The 19907-nt window shown below is 37.0% G+C and overlaps 1 protein-coding gene across 1 annotated transcript in view; it reads left to right on the top strand.

Annotated features, from left to right (window-relative positions):
- Positions 1-19907, top strand: part of KIF6 (kinesin family member 6) — a 173181-nt gene that overhangs the window by 119256 nt on the left and 34018 nt on the right. Inside the window, 1 exon segment of the mRNA XM_074925875.1 lies at positions 1704-1759. Coding sequence (XP_074781976.1) covers positions 1704-1759 — 56 coding nt within the window.

Raw genomic sequence — 19907 nt, 5'->3', positions numbered from 1 at the left:
ATGTCAATTCAGCCTTGAAAGAAAATGTTTGTGAGCAGATATGAATGCAGGAACCTGAAATTCTAACTTGTTCCAGTTTTACAAGGAAATGGACTAATTGAGAAGGGGCAGTTTTCCAAACCTCACCTCCCCAGGGGAAAGTAGTATTTCATGACTCTGTTTTGCCATTATTTGTGTTAGACAGATATACAATTTGTGGATTTCCTCAGTTTCTTTGCTTAGGCCAAGACTCTTCCAGATCAGCTGACAGCTTGCTTAACAATTAAGTACTACAGTTCTGCTTGTACTCATCCTCGTAACAATTCAGAATTTCATGTCAAGCCTAATGTTCTACAACAAATGTCACAATGGAGTAAATCATCCTTCTACATTTTAAACTATTACTATTTAGACTATTACAATAGATATTTCCTTGAACAAGCTTCAGTTCTCTCAGAGATTCTTCAGACTTGCCATTGTACATTGAAATGACTGTCATTACTTTTACAGCAGAATATACTTGGCACTTGAAAACCTGATAGGTATGCAATTTGTCCTAAACAGCTTTATATAGTACTGAGTTAAATAAGTGTAAGAGAATAATTATGACAGCAACTGCTGTAAAAGATCGGAAAACTGACAGAAAAAAGCACAAAAGGAGAAAGCATCAAGTTCTAGCAGACTGTAGGGAATGCAGAGAATATAAGTGAATTTGTAAATCTCTACAGGCAGCTGTTTTTTAAGGATATACTTAGATGTGACACATTTTCTAAGGAGCAAGACATACAGTGAGCAGTTACAACATGAAAAAGGAACTTCTGATCATTAGAATACTTTACATACCATAAATATTTTACATGCCATGTGCAGATTTGATTATTTGAATATAATGAGGAAGTGGTCTGTAAATTAATTTACAAACATAGCTGGTGGGAAATTCACATTTTAAAAAACCTCATTTCCAGTTTTGATTTGAGGTAAAGCTATTTGCATACTACAAAAAGATAGTGTCCAAAGCCTGATTCATTGATTTGTTTCCATACTTCTCAACTTGCTTCTTGCTTGCTATTTGCATATCTTCATGTGGCTAGCTTTGGCTTGGGTTGGTATTTGAGCAGTAGCCAAATACCATCTGAAAGTCAGCATTCACATCAGGACAATCTGTAGAAGAATAGAATAATTCAGTTTTGTCACACTTTCTTATATTTCTGTTTGAGAGGTTTCTTGGTGACTCGGATGTATATTTCCATACAGCACAAACAGTGATCATGTGCAATTGCAAGTTACAGGCTGAAATTTGAAAATTCCCAGTGAGCAGAAGGTCTAAGACTTTCAATCGTTTTGTTTTGATCTTGCTTGGACTTTTTTTTTTACTTTTATAGAGCTGTATGTTAAAACATTACAAGTAATGTAGCATATTAAAATTAATATTGTAGTATAATATGAATATTTAAGATAATCCAATCATTAGAAATGAAATAACATAATTTTAAAACTTTAAAAGTCAAATAAATTTGTCTGTCTAGTAAACCTATTTGTTACATGGTTTCTTTCAGAAATGGTTTCTATTAGGCCAGACAATATTTTCTGATGGAAAACTGCTCCAACTAGTTCTACTTACAAAACAAAAAGCAGTCCTGAGTAATTCTGTATTTTATTGTGAACAACTAGTTTAACTAGTTGTTCTTTAGAATAATTTTGTATCCTTATGCTTGCGTTGACAGGTTTGCCGAAGCTAAATGCCTTGGAGAAAAATTAAATGAAGTGAGAAATAAAATAAGTGAGTACATTTTAGCTTCATTTTACCTTTTAGCTGATGAAATCACAGCATTTAGAGGATATGGGAAGAGATTCTAGTTTCTAAAAGAAAAAAGGCAATGCATTACTAAGATTTGCAAAGGTAAGTTATTAACTGATGACAGCAGTAATAACTTTATGTACCATTTTTGATTCTTTCAAATACCATAATATGAAAAACAGCTCCCTTCTGTCTGGAATTTATCAAAAGGAGAAGTTAAGATATTAACATTGGGTTTTCTGATTTTTAATTTAAGATAAAAGGATCCAAAAATATAATTTCAATTTATTTTTTATAACTTAATCCATATATATGGATTAAGGATTTTATTTATTAAATTTACATAGCTTCTAATAAAAGAAGATTTCATTGTTCAATTACCCCACTGCACTTCCTTTGTACGGATTAATTAGAGCAATTCTGAGGAGTGTCTCAGCTTGATGGGGGCTTTCATCATTTTTTGCTTTAGGACCCCAAAAGAACATGCTTGGCTTCCAGTTTCAGATGGTTCAAGGCCAAAAGTCACATACAGATAGAATCAACCCCAAGATATATAGGTCTTATCTGATCCTCCTAGCAGCCTTTGATATGTTCCTAGTTGATTTCTGAGTTCTGTTGGTTTCAAGCCTGTAGCTTCTTTCCTAAAAACTGGCTATCCAGGCTCACTGTCAGATGTGAAACAGTTTTGTCTTCTACCCCTGAAGTCCTTGGAGATTGGGTCCACATCCTCCTGTATGCACACATTCAGGTGAACAAAGTCTCTTCAAGCTTCCAGATACAGGCTGTGAGGGACTAGATTTAAAGGTAGTCGGGCATCCAGGTTCAGTGGTGCAGACCTTGCTCTCAGTTTCTATCTCCTCTTTGCGTGGCACCAGAGCAGACATGGACAATGAAGTCATTATCATCACTTCTTGTCTTATAATAGCAGTTGACTTCTGGGAAAGGACAAAAATCTCATGGCACTCCTGACAAGTGCTCTGTACTTTCACCATAGCTGTGATTATATTCTCTGTGGTCATGAATGATAGCTACTGCCAGATTCCCCTCCCAATCACCTTCGGGTACACCACAAGTCCCTCAGAGATATTATGTAGTATATTTAAAGTTATGATGTCAGCTATGAGAAAAGCCTCAGCCGTGTTGGCACTGTGTTTTCAAACCACAGCACAGAGGATGTTTGGAAGGGACCCAGAACCAGAGTCACCAGGTGCTGCAGCAGTGTTCTGACACTATGTTATTTCTATAAGACATGACACTTGAATCAACCTGCCTTCTTTCAGTAGGCTCATTTGTCTCCTTCAGACTGGCCAGAACATAAATATCAGTACAGAACTTGAGCTTGAATATCCACAGATTGGCCCATGCAACTAGAATTTCAATGTCCACCTTGCAAATACGAGTCTCTCAAGTGTACATAAGCTCATTTAAATCCTACCGAGCAGGCTTTCCCCCCTGGTAAACTTGGAAAATCAAGTCCTAGTGTAGAAGACAGTGCATGTTACTCTCCAAGTAACAGGAACCATCTCCAAGGTGAGTAATACCTGCAGCTTTTGGGCAGTGGTGTGGACATGAGCCATCACATCAGGATACAACCTCCTTTTCTCTGCTGTCATCTTGAAATTCATGTTGTCCTAATTTTCTTCTATCTCCTGGGTTTACTTATCTGTGATAAACCCAAGTGATTTCTTGGCCTAAACGAGGTAGAGCCAATGTCAGCACTAAGTGTCAAACTTCTTTTGCTGAAGTTGAAATCCATTTTGGAGCAGAAATAATACCAGCAATAAGCAGCACACAAGCATATCTTTCTCAGTGCCTGGGGCTGCAACTGTGCTGCTTGAAGACAGGAGCCTAGCAGCCACCTTACATACACCTTATATCTGTTGCAAATATCTTAGGGGGAGAACAAATGTTTGGAGGGTGTGGGAGGCGGTACAAGAAGTGGTGGGACACATGCCAGTCCTGAAGGTACCACTTGTAGTGTCATGTTGGGACAAGACTTGTGCGGTCCATAATTCCCTTGAGATTTGCAAGTCTCTACTGTGGCATGTCTCAGAAATAATGTAACAAAGCAATGTAGATGTAGCCTCTCAAGACTCTGTTTCCATGGATCCCAGCAAATCTAAAATAAATCCTTGGTTTGGACTGAATTGCTGTGGGTTTTTCCCCAGTAAGCTAGGCAAAACTTCTGATAGCTATAGTGCAGTAGAGTATGGATTTTGCTGCAATTAAAAGCATCTGTTTTAAAATTTAATTTTGGTTAAGTTCATCAGTGTTAGAAGTGAAGCTGTGAAGTGTATTTGGGGAACATGAATGATACAAATCTGAGTGCATATTTCATGTGTATATGTAACCTAAAAAAGCAAACTGATCCCTTGAACAAAATAAGCAGCTGTATAACATATCAGTAGTACTGCACTGAACTTGACAATGCTTATATGGCTCCCATAGGAAATGGTAATAGCTTGTAGTCCACATGAATATTGAAAAGCTCCTTTCAGAATCAAGCTAGAAATGTCTCCATAGTTCTAAGAAAAATTGCACAGAATTACACATTTTGGTTTTGGTTTGGTATATAAAGTGCAGATACAAGTAAAGTGTTTTCAAAATGAAAATTATTTTCATTACTCTCCATTTTTTAAAAAATTTTGGTAGTAAAATGGAAAAATTTCCTTTAGTTCATACTGTAATCCTACTGTATAAGCAAGAGATTCCATCCATGTTGTATCCTTTTATAGCTATCCATATGCTGATCTATGCAGATTATGCAGATACACACTACTTTGTAACACTTTAAACACTTTTAAACACTGATGTCTGAGGCTTGAGGCTGATCATAGTGTACAACCATCTTTCAGTTCTTTCTGTGTAACTTTATACAGTATGTGAAAATTAGCACTCTGGTCAATATAAATACTATATTTTATTGAACTATCCTTTTCTCCTGTCCAGCCTTCTTTTGATCATAGCTGTTATTAAATCTACCTATTGGCACCCCTCTAACAATTATTAAATCTTTGCATCTAGTATGACACTTTCTGGTTTATTCAGCTCAGTCAATGCAATTACAGTAGTTTATACAGTTTATCAGCCTGCCTGAAACACTTTTTCAGTAAAGTCTGTCTCATCATAGCATACATACTCAGAAGACCATTAAAGATGATAAGTAAGGTTACTAACCTGCCAATTTTTTACTGAAAATGTGATAGAAGAAATAAGAGTCATCTGCTGCCTGCAACTAGATCTTTAATTTACTTCTGTTGTTGTTTCAGTTTCCTTAAGCATTCCTGGCTGCCTTGCTGGACACAATCAAGAACAGATCCCATCAATATCAGTTTCTGTTGTTTCTAAGCTACAGTTAATAGTATAAAACTATGCACCACAGAGGCCATAGAGCCCATTTCATGCAATCTGATTATATTTTGAGATAGTGGCAGCAGTTGGCTGTAACTTTTATGTCAGAAATATTCATTCTACACTGGAAATATTAGTGTTTTGCAGTGAAAAGTACACAAAATACTCCCAACCACTTCTCAATTACACTGGCATTTGAAAAACATCAGGAAGTTAGGGCTGGAAAAAGATACTTGCAGTGAGATTTTCATGGTAGGCTTTTGCTGATGTTATTACTTGCATAAGAAGATTAAGGAAAACAATGTCTAGATGTAAACTGGAGTTTAGGTGTAGAGTGACTATAATATCAGAAGTGAGACATTGTGGCTAGCATGCCTCTTTGCTACTATACCACATATTCCGGGATCCTATCTCCTTTTATTTTTAATAGCACTTCAGAGAATGCAGAGATTTTAAAATTATTTTTATGGCAAATAATATGCATGTCTTAGATTTTCCATTATACTTACTTTACACAATGACCTCCTAGAAGTAAGAAGGTGAATTTTATTGTGGGATTAAAATTGTCCTTTTCTGATACTTTAAAAAAAAAAAAAAAAAGAGTAATAAGAAGAGAGGGAAGTGTTTCTAAGCCGGGTCATTTTAGTGATCCTGTTTATTAATTATTACACAACCCTCTGTATAGGCACGAATAAAGGAGCAGAGGGCTTTGGTGCAAGCATTGATGCGCACTTCTTTTTGAAATTCAATATACTGCATAAATACACCATCAAAAGGCAGAGAAATTAAATAATAGATTTCAAACATGTACATGTGTCTGGATTGGTTTGAGTGAACTAGTCAGAACTGTTTACATATGACTGGAGAATGTACCCAAGGACTAGATTTAAAAGACAAATTAAAAAACCCAACAGGAGTAAAACTAGAAAGAAGTAACTGGGAGGTCAGGGAACTAATGAGAACTCTGTAACCAGCATAGAAGTGGAAAGCAGGCCAGCACTGACATACAAGTAGATTTTTGCCTTTCTAGTCCAACATTAAGAACTTTAAAAATGTGTTACTTCACTGGCCAAAAAAAAAAAAAAAAAAAAAAAAAAAAAGGAAGGGTTTTCTTGTGAAAAACATGAAGTGCCGCTGCAAGTGTTTTTGTATTGTATCATTTCCAAAGAGTTAGGGTCTCTAACAAGAACTACAGATCCTTTTGGTATTACCGAAAAAGACTTAGTGAAGAAAATTTGATGCTGAAGCCAAGGATTTGATTTCAGAATAATGAAGTATAGAATTTCTTCTTGGAAAAAAAATTGACTGATTGTGCCTGGCACATTGTAATGGGTCAACCTCAGCTGCTGCCTGACATCTATCCAGCCGTTCTCTCACCCCCTTTCCTCAGCAGAACGGGGGGAGAAAGTAAGAAGAAAAAGCTCGTAGGGCAAGATAAATATGGGGAAATCACTTACCAATTACCATCACAGGCAAAACAGACTCAAGTTGGAGAAAATTAATATAATGTATTACAAACTAAAATAGGGCTGGATGGTGAGAAACAAAGACAAAACCTCTGAAGTCAAAACTTCTCTCCTTATCACGGCTAGCAGGAGTTTTATTTTCAGGATGCTGTATCAGCAAGGTGGATTTACACCATTACCATTCTGTGTGAAAGGATTTTGACAGTGAGAAGTCTACATCTGAACAAACTGCAAAGCATTAAATAACAAAAAGGCCCAACTGCTACAACATTGATCGCACAGCAAGTTAGAGTTGGGAGAATTAAAAATACTGTTTTCGGTATAAATTAAACTGATATATTCATTCAAAATTTAGTGACTAAAAAAGTTGTCTATATATACAACAATGTGCTACATGTTAGATGCATTTAAGATTGGTAAAGATTTCCAGTTCATCTCCATAAATGTCTGTCTATTTTGGGGTATTTATACCACCATTAGACTTAGTTTTTTCTTCAGGGAAGAAAAGCATACTAAATGGTATTTAATGCCCAAAGGGAAGCAGCTGTTGTTTTTAGTCTGTCCAGAAATCAGCTAACATGACTGAAGCTGGGAGAGGAAGGGCAAACTCATGTGGGAGTAATAATTGTGTGAGGAAACACGCACTCTCGGAATGAAAAAGGTAGGTGGGTGGATTATGTGCACATGATATTGATGATGCAGCTATACCCACAGGAATGCTGAGATGTTGCACTGCTCTGCAATCCTTGATTCTAGTGCACAAGTTCATAGGATGCCAAAGACAATTATTAACTTTAGTGAGGGCATATCCTAGTATTGCAAAGCAAGGTTATTGAAGAGTCTTCATTTACTTTGCTTGCCAAATATTCAGATAATTTTATTTACGTATCACAGTTAATGGAGTGCTACACTGACATGGTGAGGACTGGAATAGAGTGAGGACATGAAATCGCAGTGCTCGAGGATAATAGTGATTCTGATTCACTGCCTTGTACCTCACATTGTTATTTCTGTGAATGCGAAGTAGATGTTAAGCATAATCAGAACTCAAATAATGTAAAATCTGAATTTATAATCACCTTTTCTCTATGTGCAAGACTGTGTACATAAAAAATTATATTATAGTCACTCTACCTCCCCATGGAGAGAAGCCAAGCAGACCTAATTTTAAGCTGCAAAGTAAGAATATTTCTTGCAAGTCTTTTCTTTATTCCTGAAAAAGTTTATGAAGGGAACTGATAACAACCTTTTTGCATAGATAAGAACTGAAATAAGATGAAGTGATGTTTTTCAGGCAGAGGTGGTCTGAGAGCACTCTATTGGCTATGTTGTATATCTACATTGGTTTAGCTTTACATGCAGGTAATAAATTACTTGAAAAGGAAGAATCAGTTAGTTAAGAACTAGAATCCCAAGGATAGTATTAGTAATGTTATACATATTTTAGCCTGTGATTATATGGACTGAAAGAAATGAGGGAAGTCATGCATGAGCAAAAAAAAAAAATTTGAAAATTTTGCTGAAGAAGCATATGTACTTAGGAAGGATAGATTTGTTGAAGAAAAATTCCATGCTTTTCATGGAACCTAAATTAAGAGAAAATGCTGTGATGATTTGTTACATGAAAAGAAAATCCATCAAAATCAATGTGTTACTTTCTTAAAGCTCAGTACTATTGGTAGTATTATCTATTGATTTTATATTAATATTAATGTTCTGAGTCAGACATTAGCTTACTAGACATTGTTTCAGCCATGAATGAAGTGAGGCTATAATAAGGGAGAAATTACTGTGCTTTGAAACGCATTCCATTCTTCAGTGTAATCTTCTGAGGTACTTATTCTTTTATGGAAATAAACATTAGCTGCTGATTAGTATAATTCACTGTTCTAGTTTAATTCCAGAAAGTATCAAGTACTTATGCAGACTTATATCTGATATATGTGCTCAGTGAATTTTACTGGAAATGACTAGTGCAGAAGAAAAACAGCAAGACTGGGTTTAGAAAGGGATTGAGAAACTCCAAGAAGAAAGGTTACATTCCACAGGCAAATCTGGTTCAAATGAGATGCAAACAACTCATAAATAAATGAATTCAGTATGCAGATTTAATGAACAGATAACTTAATAATATCATTCCACAGCATTTCATTCTTCAGGTAGCTTAGTATGAATTGCTGTCTCAGCAGAGACCTTTAAAGTCCATGGAACTTGAAATCCTCACTAAAGAAAAACTTTAGCTGAGGTCAGTTTGAGTTCTACTTGTGTAAGGAATGAAAAGAAAATTCTGAAAAGATTTCCACATTTGGCTTTATTGTTTTAGTTGATAAAGGGCAACAATCATTAGATACAGTAATAATTGTTTTAAACAGAGAAATAGTATCACTTATACTGTGAAATATATTGCAATATAGTCCAACTTTGAGGTCTCCAAAGCTGCCTCCCTGAACTGCATTCACAATTCCACCAAGCCTTACACCACTGAGGCTGCTCAGCCTTCTTTTGATGTTGAGAACAATCCATTGTTGTGCGCTCAGCCAGCCACTTTAGGACTGTCCTCTATTTAAAATGTGATTACCTTTAAATGTTTCCTCATTTCTGATCTTCAGGAGTGATACAACAGGTATGACATGTGGTCTTTCAAGTGGTTTTGCTTGTTTCACAAGCAAGCGTTTCACCCTATGGAAGCATCGTGTACTGCCCTTAAACATTACACTAAGTTCTATGTCACCAGAGACATAACTTGCAAGAACAGCAGGAGAATTTGCTATTTGCTATTTATCTTGTTTCTTGATCAGAGTCCGTTCTTGATGTGGAAAGCTCCCTGAGAACCAAGCATTAACATATCCATAAATGCTTGTCGTTAAAAAACTAAGGGTCCCGCATTTCCTTCACAGACAGAAATCTGAGCAGTGCAGTGAATCTAACGTGCTCAGGATATGCTGGCTGTGTGACTGGGTGCTCGTGCAGCACATGCTGTGCAACCTATCCAGCACATTCTGTAGGCATCAAATATACTGTGTGTGCCCAGATGACTTCTACAAAGCCTGCTGTGTCACTCTGCATGCATTCTGCATGTATAATGATTTATGTGTCCAGGATTTCTGACTGTCTGGCAGCTGCTACCCTATCTGGACTGCTCAGTACCTGAGAAATTCCAGAACAGCAAAATCAGTGATCTAGAACAAGCTGAAACAGTAGTTTACCATAAAAAGTGGGAGATTTGGCAAGTAAACATCAGTGTAGACTGAAAGCTCTCTGAAAAATAGATTGCGCCTGCTTGCTCCTTCACCACTTCTGTTCCAGCACTGAGATATATATTTAAAAAAAACCTCAATACACTTAGTCTCCACTGATCTCTTCTCTTGTGGGAAGCTGCCTGCCTGTTGCAGATGTCCTCTGCCTCTTAACAGAGAGTCAGTCTTGGTCTCAGGACACAACAGTTGTGTCAGAAAAAGGAACACAAGTAGTATTTCTACCACACTTAATCTCGGGCATGTACCTATGCTGTTTACTCCTGAGGGATGTCACTTATGACTAACATAACAAAGCACATTGGCTCTGCAAAACCTGGAGCCATCTGTGAGAAAAACAGAACAGAAAACAGGCCATGGGGACAAACAGTCCCCCAGATGTAATTTCCCAGCTGGGATGTTATTCAGTGTGGCCCAGTGCCTAGAAGCCCCAGTCTGTTTCTGATCTCCAGGTCAGTTTCAAAGCAGTTTTGTAATAAACCAGGCATGTTTATGTGTCCACCAAAAATAGCAGTAGCTGTTAAAGCTGAAGCCATTCAGCATGGCTGACACAGTCTTCAGATTCTTTCTCCTTCATTTCTTGGCCCAATTGTTTTGCAACCTAATGCTGAAAAAACATCGTTCCTATGTGTGTTTGTTTTGGATAAATATCTAATCACTGTACCATTATGACTGCAGTTTTGGAATCTATTTTTTAAATGTTACATTTTGATTTTTGGAAGCACGGAACTGAAAACACAGAAAAACAGCTGAGTTTCTGCAGATTTTATTTTCTTAACCACCTTGTCACCATCTGCAGTTTGTTCTTTGTTAGAAATGTGATTTACAGGATGCTACATCTTATTTTTCTTTTTGGTTACAACTCCTTCAATTTTAACTTATTTCCTTCTTTCCATGATGAAATATAACTTGCTTTCACACTGATTCTGTTAAGGTTCTTTTTCTGCTGATGCCCAACTCACTTCAGGCATGATTACTGTGGCTCAGTTTAGCCAGGGATCTGTAGAGCACAATGCAAAAATGCTGTGATCCTTCACGGCATGTTTCATAAGATGTCTGTCAAGGTGCTGTAATGCAGAATAGTTGTCCGGCATTTCACACAGGCCTGGCCGATAGCTACAAAACGGTAATTGGTTGCTACCATCTTGGGGCAGACTCAGCACTATGATGAAAGTTTCCAAAGCCTATTTTCTTGTTCTAGGAGCAGCTAGTTGACTCATAATACAAAGCAGAGAGTGACAGGAATATATTTTTCTTTCTTTCTAGCAGTTCAGTGAAGGGTTCATGTTAAGAAATTTTTTGTTTCTTCACAGTGTTCACAGTGAGTCAATCAATTAACTACCTTGTTTGTAATCAACAAATCATATTTTTTTATTTGCATGAGAATTTTTGCTTAGAATCTCAGGAGTCGCTGCAGTGTGAGCAGGGCTCACATTGTGTTGGAGTAGTGCAGTTACATTTGCTTACTGTAATTCTTAACACCCTATGATTAAGCAATGAATAATATAGTAATACTTTTAGCTGAATGAGTGGCCCCAGAAAACTGATAGTAGGATGTGCAAACATGAAGGAAAAAGAGACAAGAATATAAACTCTGTCATAATAGCCTGTAAAGCATTACTGTGCCTTTCTGAAGTCAGGAGAGACAATCCATCTTTGCAATATTTACTGTAGGCAATGTAAACATTATCCGTCTAACTCTTGTCTCACTTCAGAGGTACACCTAGATTGATGGCAGCTGTAACAGATCTGTCTGTTCAGGTACTGCTCCAGCATGCGTCACGCTTGGGCAATTGTCAGAGAATACAGAAGGGAAGATGCCATTGCTATGTCTCTGTCAGTTCTTAGTTGGCACGGGATTTGTCTTCTCTGCCCTGTTAGAGATGAGACTGACAAGAGAACCAGGCAGCCCTAGCAGCTTTCTGGCAGCCTTTCTCCTTTTTCTGTTCCTCCCTATAAGAAGAGGATACCATCTTCGGTAATATAAAATCATCTTTGCAGCAGCACTCGGGAAACTTATTTTGGAAGGTACAAGTCTTTTGGCTTCAGGGGGCAATGCATATGTTTATGCCAATGCTAAATATTGTCCATTGTTTCGGAGTAGCTTACATATGTTTGTTTTTACTTTCAAACAATAGGCAATGCCCCTGGGTGACAGTGCATAGGCTGAATGGGTCCTCAGAATGAGAAAACACGATTTGTCATATGACTTAGAAAAGACCAAACTGAATGAATTCATTTGAACAGCTCTATTATGCTCCCCCGATGTGCTATTCTTTAAACAGAGGAACCTTATTAGTGTAACAGTCACTCCAGGCCTAAGATGTTAATGTTTTCTTTGGAGCTGTATTGGAATCTACATATGTAGGAAACATTTTCATTTTCTAATTATTACAAATGATGTTCTGTTCTTTAGAAACAGAAGTATTTTCATGGGAAAAAGTTATGCTCAGGAAGAAATGAAGTAAACGCTTCTTAAATAAGGTTTTTGCTGTAACAAATAAAGCAAATGGACCAAGCTCATTAGATGTAATCAAGCTATGAACTTCCATGGCTATAAACTTGGAAAAGTATCTCTCAGTAGGATTTTCTGCTTGTAGAGAGTCTACAGAGTGAAAACAGGTAGTCATTGCTGGATTGCTACACTGCATTTTGCTGTTTTATTAGGCTAATAAGTTCTTAAGTCAGTCTATTAAATTTGTTCTTTTAAAGAAAAGATGCTAGGTTATAGTTAATGCTATATTATAGGGGTTTTCTAAATCCTAGTCTTTCGTACAAAAGGTTTTCCTTGATCATGTCTCTTTAGTACTGGATGGCCTGAGATTTTATGAGTGAAGCATCAAACCTTCAAACTCTAGAGAAGTAGACCTTAGCTTATTCAGAGTAGCACTGTCAAAGAATGATACCCCTTCATGAGCAGAAAAATAGAAATATGTTTTTCATAGGATCTTGTGGTTCATTTACACATCTGGACAGCATTCATACAGACTTGCAGTATAGGAATATATGCTTACAGGTATTAACATACAATAGCTGCTTTTTTCTAAACAAACTAGTTCCTAAATCATGTAGAACTAGTGATGTCACGACAGCTGGTTGTGAATGTTGCAGAAGGAGTGCAATTAACAGAGAATAGCTGTATTATGACGATGTTCTCATGCACTTTAGTTAAGGCTGAGGGAGGACCTCTGTTCATAGCTGACAACATCATTATGCCAGTTATTAGAATCAGGTTGCATTTTAAATTGCTGAGCAATTCAAGAAGCAGATTTAGGTTTATCCACAGCAGCAGATAGATACTGTATCCTTACAGGAGGCTATTTTAGATTTTAATGAGATGTTAATGTGTCTAACACTCAAAAAGTCATTTCTCAAAGGCTTGATATATATTTTACAAGTAAATAATAATTAAAAAAATAAGTCATACACCCATTCTCATTCAGACCTTGTTTCCATCACCCTGAAACCTTGATATACCCTAAAAACATGGTAAAATATCCAAACCACTCCAGCACCATTATTTTTTTTGCATTTATTGATTTTTAACTTCGTGTCATATCTGTCAGATTCCCAACATCAGCCAATGTCTCATCTGACCAGAAGTCACACAGCAATATGAGCTGAGTTCCAGGGCAAATTCTTGGGTAAGATAGCAAAATTTTAAAAGGTTGTGAAACTGAATTATATAGTGAGGCCTGGAACTCTATACTTAATTTTCTGTTGGCCAGTCCTGGCCAGAAAAAATATCACAAAATTAAACTGGACATTAAATTGTTGCATAGAAATTACAAAGCCATGAAGGCAGTAATAATAACCATGTCCATTTTATACTTGGATGTGTTCACTTTCTGTTTAAAATATTAAGTAAGACCAGTGTATTATTACCAGAAAACTTGTTGGGGATAAAATTCTTTGTCTTTGGCTTTTCCTGTTTGTGCTTTAAGATCCTTTATTTATTTTTTAAGCTTTTTAAATTGAGAAATTTAAAAAAAAAAAAAAAAGAGAGGAGCTTATACAAAGCTGTTCTTCAGACCCTATTTTCCTTATTCTTTCTCTTCACATTAATGTCTCAGAAATAAACAACAGATAAGCTGCATTTTGTCATATGAGCCTCCAGAGCACTAAATTCACAAATTATGGTTCCTTATCCATATGGCACTGCTTTTCAGCCATGCTTTTTGGGCCAGCTTAATATTTAATTCATGAACAAACAGATGTGATAAACAACAGAGCAACAGTTTCCAGATGTGCATCATTTCTATCTCTTTTCCAGCATATGAGAAGAAGCTAGATGATACACAGAATATTTGTTACCTTTGGACAATACATAAAATAACACTCTGGCATCTAAGTTATAACTTAAATGAAATGTAAGCACCTAAATTCAGGAAAGCTATCTATGAAAAAAAAACCCTATTCACTTTAATTCCTGAAATACAACAAACTGCCTTTGCTAGTGTATACAGAAGCACTACTTTATTGACTGAGCTGCCTATCTCCTACCCATTGAGAATCTAGAAATGATGTGTCCTTTTCATGAAGTCTCTTGGAGTGTGCTGGCTTGGCTAAAACTCCCTGGGCAGCATAGAGTTCAACTTTAAAAAAAAACCAGATGGGTAGTGACAGCCAGCCTTGGGATGATAGAATAAATGTCTGAGCATTTGTTTGAACATTCAGATTCAGAAAGCATCCGGGTTCTGAGTTCCAGTTTCAAGGAGATGTTGCACTGCAGTCCAGAGCCTTTAGTGCTTTCTGTTGTTTGTCCTAGATATCCCAGTATTGTGTGTGTGGACTGTTAGGAATTTATGGCACTATTCACTTCCCATACTCTGCTTGTATGGAAAGGAGTCCTGCACCTTTGGTTGAATGGGAGCTGTGGTACATGCTAGCATTTCTCACATTTAGCTGAATGGGACCTTGGGGAATACCTCAACAATTAAGACCTATGCAGACAATGACAATCTGTCCTCTTAGAGGAAGAGAGAGGTCCAGAATGCTGTCATCAGAAAATAAATTCAGTTTCTCTAGTTTTGCTGTATAGCCCTATCAAATAATTTTTTTCCTGTAAGAGCTAGAAGGTATGGAAGACTTAGGAAAAAAATATGGGATAAAGGGTGCTGTGGAAATGCAGGCCAGACAATGAACAGTTACAGCAATGCCCATCAATCAGAAAGTGTAAGTAATCGTCTTGTGAGAAAAAAAAAAGTGTGATGCCATCTGGACAGAACTGATGAGAACATATAGGAAATGGGGAGGAGACTTAATAAGGAGTTAGAAATAAATAGAAATAACTATGGACGTTAGAAATAAGTGCATAGAAATGAGGAAAGTGTTTAGAGGACTATATATTTAATAGCTCAAGGAATAATCAGTGAAGTCAAATATAGTGTCATCCTATAGCAATGAGTGACAGAGACTGCTGTCTCATAAGCTTTCTGTCTGTAAATTTGATCATGCTTGAAGGTATTAAATGTGTCGATAAAAACTGTTACTGTCTCAGCTGAGTACGGCAAGGAAGGGAACATGCCCCAGTCAGATATTTTAAATAGTAATCTCAAAATGTACAGTATCCTACATCATAGTAAATTGTATGCATTTGAATCTGTGATATTTAAACTTCAAAGAATGAGAGTATGTTGGGAAAATTGTGTATTTCCAAGTGTGTTTGTTCATGTGCTGAGTTTAGGCTGTGGTTTGCAACTATGGATTTGGTGTGGAAGTCAGGGTTGTGCTTCCAATTCTGAACCTGTCTCCTTTCCTAGCATCTTTGACTGATGAGTTCTACTAAATACTATCAGTTCCCTTGCTCCCAGTGGTCTGCCCAGTCTCTTTTCTGGCAGTTACTGTCTCCAATCCTTCCCAGCACAGCTGACAAAAGAGTGTTTACTAATAATTCAGACATTCCAGCTGACTCAATGATAGTGTCACAGATTAAATTGCCAGTATGCTTGCGCTGAGATGCTCAACTGTGAAAGAGTAGCCAGAACACAGGCAGACATGTGCTTCTACCTGCCCTGCTGTGGGGGCAGTAACCTTTGACAGCAAACCTTGGGAAGAAGGGGAGAGGAAAAAGGAGAAAGGAGATCCAGTAAAATCTTAAACCACTACAGATGTTTCTTCAGTGAATAGAAGTCAGAAATCTGCTGCAGCAGGTTATACTTTACAATATGTTGCCTCAAGTATTGTTATTAATATATTTTAAGGCTGATGAGGGCTGTATTTCATACCTTGAAAAATGTGTATGGTATAGTCAGGAGGCTCTGAGTGCTGTAATAGTGGTTTTTTCTTTTCTGATGCCTCCAAGGGCTTTCTGAAAGTTAGGACTTGTCAGATTACATGGAGATTTGGCCAACTCTATCCTGAAATAAAGCATCAGAAATAGTGTTGAACCAAGTTACTAGTGCAGACTACTTTGCCCCTGAACTTTTTCCTAATAGAGCTGATTGACATCAGAGAAAGACAACGATTTCAAAGAAGAGTCACAATTTGCCCCATATTTGCCCTTTCTCTGAGTCAGTTTGTCTGCTCTTAATGCAGCAGGATTTTGAGTTAGAATAGAATATTATTTTTTTTATTCCATGCCTTTTCATGTCCGATACTTTTTATCATAGGTTGTGTTCTCATAAAATTTCAGCACCAGATTTTCAAAAGTATGTAACACATCTGGTGAGATTTCCAATAACTATCTCTTTGAATATTCTCCATTTGAGAAATTACTCCATTTGAATATCTTAATTGAGTTCAATATCTCCTACTTTCGGAAATCCTTTGTAAGCTGTTACAACTCTGACCTCAAGCTCAGTTAAAAATGTATTTCTACAGGGCTCATGAAAGTTATGTGATTACCCTCCTCTCTGTCTCTAAAAGCCTATCTATCTCAGTGATTATTTGCTGAGTATCCAGCTTTAATTTGTGCTCATTCAGCAGGACTCCTTATCTGACTCAAGTGGATGCATGCAACTTTATGAATCAAATTTAATAGATCCAGAGTTTTGAGTAGGTCTTCATAGTTGGGTGATAGCTGAGTCCAAATGCATATGTAGGGACATTGCATTACAAACAACAATCCTGCTTATTTCCTGTCATGGTTTAACCCTGGCTGGCAACCACCCAGCCACTCGCTCACTCTCCCCTAGTGGGACTGGGGACAGAATCAGAAGGATAAAAGTGAGAAAACTAGTGGGTTGAGATAAAGACACTTTAATAGGTAAAGCAAAAGCTGCATGTGCAAGCAAAGTAAAACAAGGAATTGCTTCACCCCTTCCCATCAACAGCCAGCTGTTCAGCCATCCCCAGGAAAGCAGAGTTCCATCACTCCTAATGGTGACTTGGGAAGACAAATACCATCACTCTGAATGTCCCCTTCTCCTTCTTGTTCCCACCAGCTTTTTTTGCTAAGCATGATGTTATATAGTATGGAGTATCCCTTTGGTCAGTTAGAATTAACTGTCCCAGCTGTGTCCCATTGCAACTTCTTGTGCAAACGGAAAAAAAAAGATCTAAAACTTAGACCATATAGCATTATTAGGAACCCAAAATACCCTGGAGAGTGTTTCAGGAACTGGAGGTTCCCTGAATGCAGAAAAGGATGTTTTGCTAGATAGTTTAAGTAACACTGAAAATATTTTAAAGATGAAGAAAGAAAGAAAGAGATACAACATCCTAGCTGAGGTGTGAAGGTTTCAGGATCTCCTGGATGGAAGGTCTTCTTAAGCTAAACACAGGCTTGGAAAATGCAAAATAATAGAAAAGTATTAAAAAATAACAAGAGATGAGAGGTTATTGATGAAGCCTCCAGTCAATTATTAAGTCAGAAGAGACTCTGCATCAAGTTAAAGGTCTATCCACATCAATAACAACAAATATTCTCAAAGGGAAGGAGTTAAGATTGTATGTGTACTCTTAGCTTGTCCAATATTTTCATCCCTTAAGTTAGCAGTCTTTGAAACCTTGTAATAGTAAGTATGAAAGGTCTGATAAAATGCGAGAAGCTTTAAAACCTGTAATACAGACTCAAACAAAACCAAAACACTTTTTTAAATCAGTATTTTTTGAATTGTAACAGTCATTGTAACTGTACTGCCCTGAAGCATATGTGGTTTTGTCAAAGCATTCATTGTCTGTAATAAATTGGAAGATCATTTCAGCTCCTTGAAACAGTCTAGAAGAACACAAAGATAGGAAGTTAAAGGACAGCCATACTACTCAAGTTATGGATTCTGTCATATTTAGTCAGCATACAGGATACTTTCCTCTGCTTTGCATCAGTCTTAATTAGACTTCTCTATTCCAATTTGTCTCCTCCATTTCCCTCCTTGCTTTTGTCTGCTGTCACAAAGCTGAAGTTCTGTGTTACCAGCTCATCTCTTTTCCATACCTAAAGATGGTACATGTGTCCAGAAACACAGGCCAAAACCAACAGATTTATCACAGCCTTAATGACAGCTGGCTGCATGCTGAGTGAATTCTTAAATTCCCCAAAACTACTTTTTTGCCAAAGCATGTGGAGTTACAGCATTCAACATTTTATTGGGACTGTTATCTCCAAATGAAGAATGACTCCATGGAAAAAATTATTTGGTATCAAATGCAGACCTATTTTTAGCTTCTTCTCTGGTGAAGCTTCAGAAAACATAATTAGCCATATGTTGAAAGATGTTCTCCAAGTCTTAAACTCAACTTTTGCAAACCACATTTAAGCACTACCTTGTCCACAACTTTACACTGTTGGGATCAGAAGACACAAGGGGTTTTTATGAGAATCTGATTCTTCATATTTCTTTGGGTAAATATTTGTGTTTATGAAGGTTGTAGAACTGGCAGTACTAAAGACTTAATTCTTCCATTTGTTTATATGGGAAGGTCTGTGCAGGCAACAGTACTGGAAACATCCTCTACTTCTGTCACTTATGAACTTCAAGCCTTGCATTGGGGTGATGGTGTTCACAGAGGCGGAAAAGTAGAGCAGGTCAGAAACATTCATTCTCCCCCACAAGTATTTGTAGTGAAAACAGAACAAGATTACTTTAATCAAAAACATGCACAGAAAATGTTAAGGTTTTGTCAAAAATAGGAGTTTCTACATGAAAACCAGGGTTTTTTCCAAAGGAAATCTAAATAAACTGTCAAATTTCAAATTGGATTAAAACAAATTGAAAGATTAAATCATATCTGGCTAAGTCTTTGTATGGACTTATAATCAGGTGCCTCATGATTCCACAACATCCTCTGAACCAGAATTCCTGTTTGAGCTACTTTTCCAGTAATACAATTACAGTTTCTCCTCAGGAAGTTTTCTGCAAAATGAGGTTCAGTTTTTGCTGCCCTGGAAAGGCAGTTTGGACTATATGAATTGGATAAATGTCACCTTTCTATTTCTATTCATAGAAGAAAAGTCTTTTTCTTTAAAATGGTAAGACTGGATTTTTATTTTTCTAGCCAAAGAAGGGTTTTTTGGTTTCTCTCTGATTACAGCTGGTTGATTCCAACTTCTTATTCTTTCATAAAGCTGCCAAATAGAAGAAGGATGAGATTTCTTACAACATCATGGTCTGTGTAATGGATGGAGCAAAAGTGTACAAAGGCTAGAACGAAGGGAGAGAGGAATATTTGGGACAGTTCCACACTGCTGGCTGGCCTAACAAAGCTTGCAATAAAAGTAGGGCTTATGCAGCCTCTGTGCTCTCTATTCCAGCTGTACTGAGAGTAAATTCTAGGTAATTGAAAGTCAAGCCCCTTGGCTATAATAATTTTAATACTAGTCCCCATGTTCTTGTGTTTCCACATATTTGTATTGATTGTAAGCTGTTATCTCTCTGTTCAATCTTACTTTCATTGACTCATTTGGCTTGCCTTTCTTCAGTTGACCTCATTGCCACTTGAAATGCAAAACATTTAGACTGTTGAGGATCTGTTTCTAGCAAGATTAAAGAAAGAGAAATAATGCTACTAAAAACATGTATTAGCAGGATTGAGAACTCGTATGTCACCTTTATTTTCAATTGGTTCTTGATGAACAGCATATTCTCACTACTAGAACCATTTTTTCAGATGACAGCA

This window comes from Athene noctua, chromosome 1 (assembly GCF_965140245.1).
Source record: "Athene noctua chromosome 1, bAthNoc1.hap1.1, whole genome shotgun sequence".
In the NCBI taxonomy this organism is placed as follows: Eukaryota; Metazoa; Chordata; class Aves; order Strigiformes; family Strigidae; genus Athene; species Athene noctua.
The sequence above is the reverse complement of the archived record's forward strand: the minus strand, read 5'-3'. Positions and strand labels throughout refer to the sequence as shown.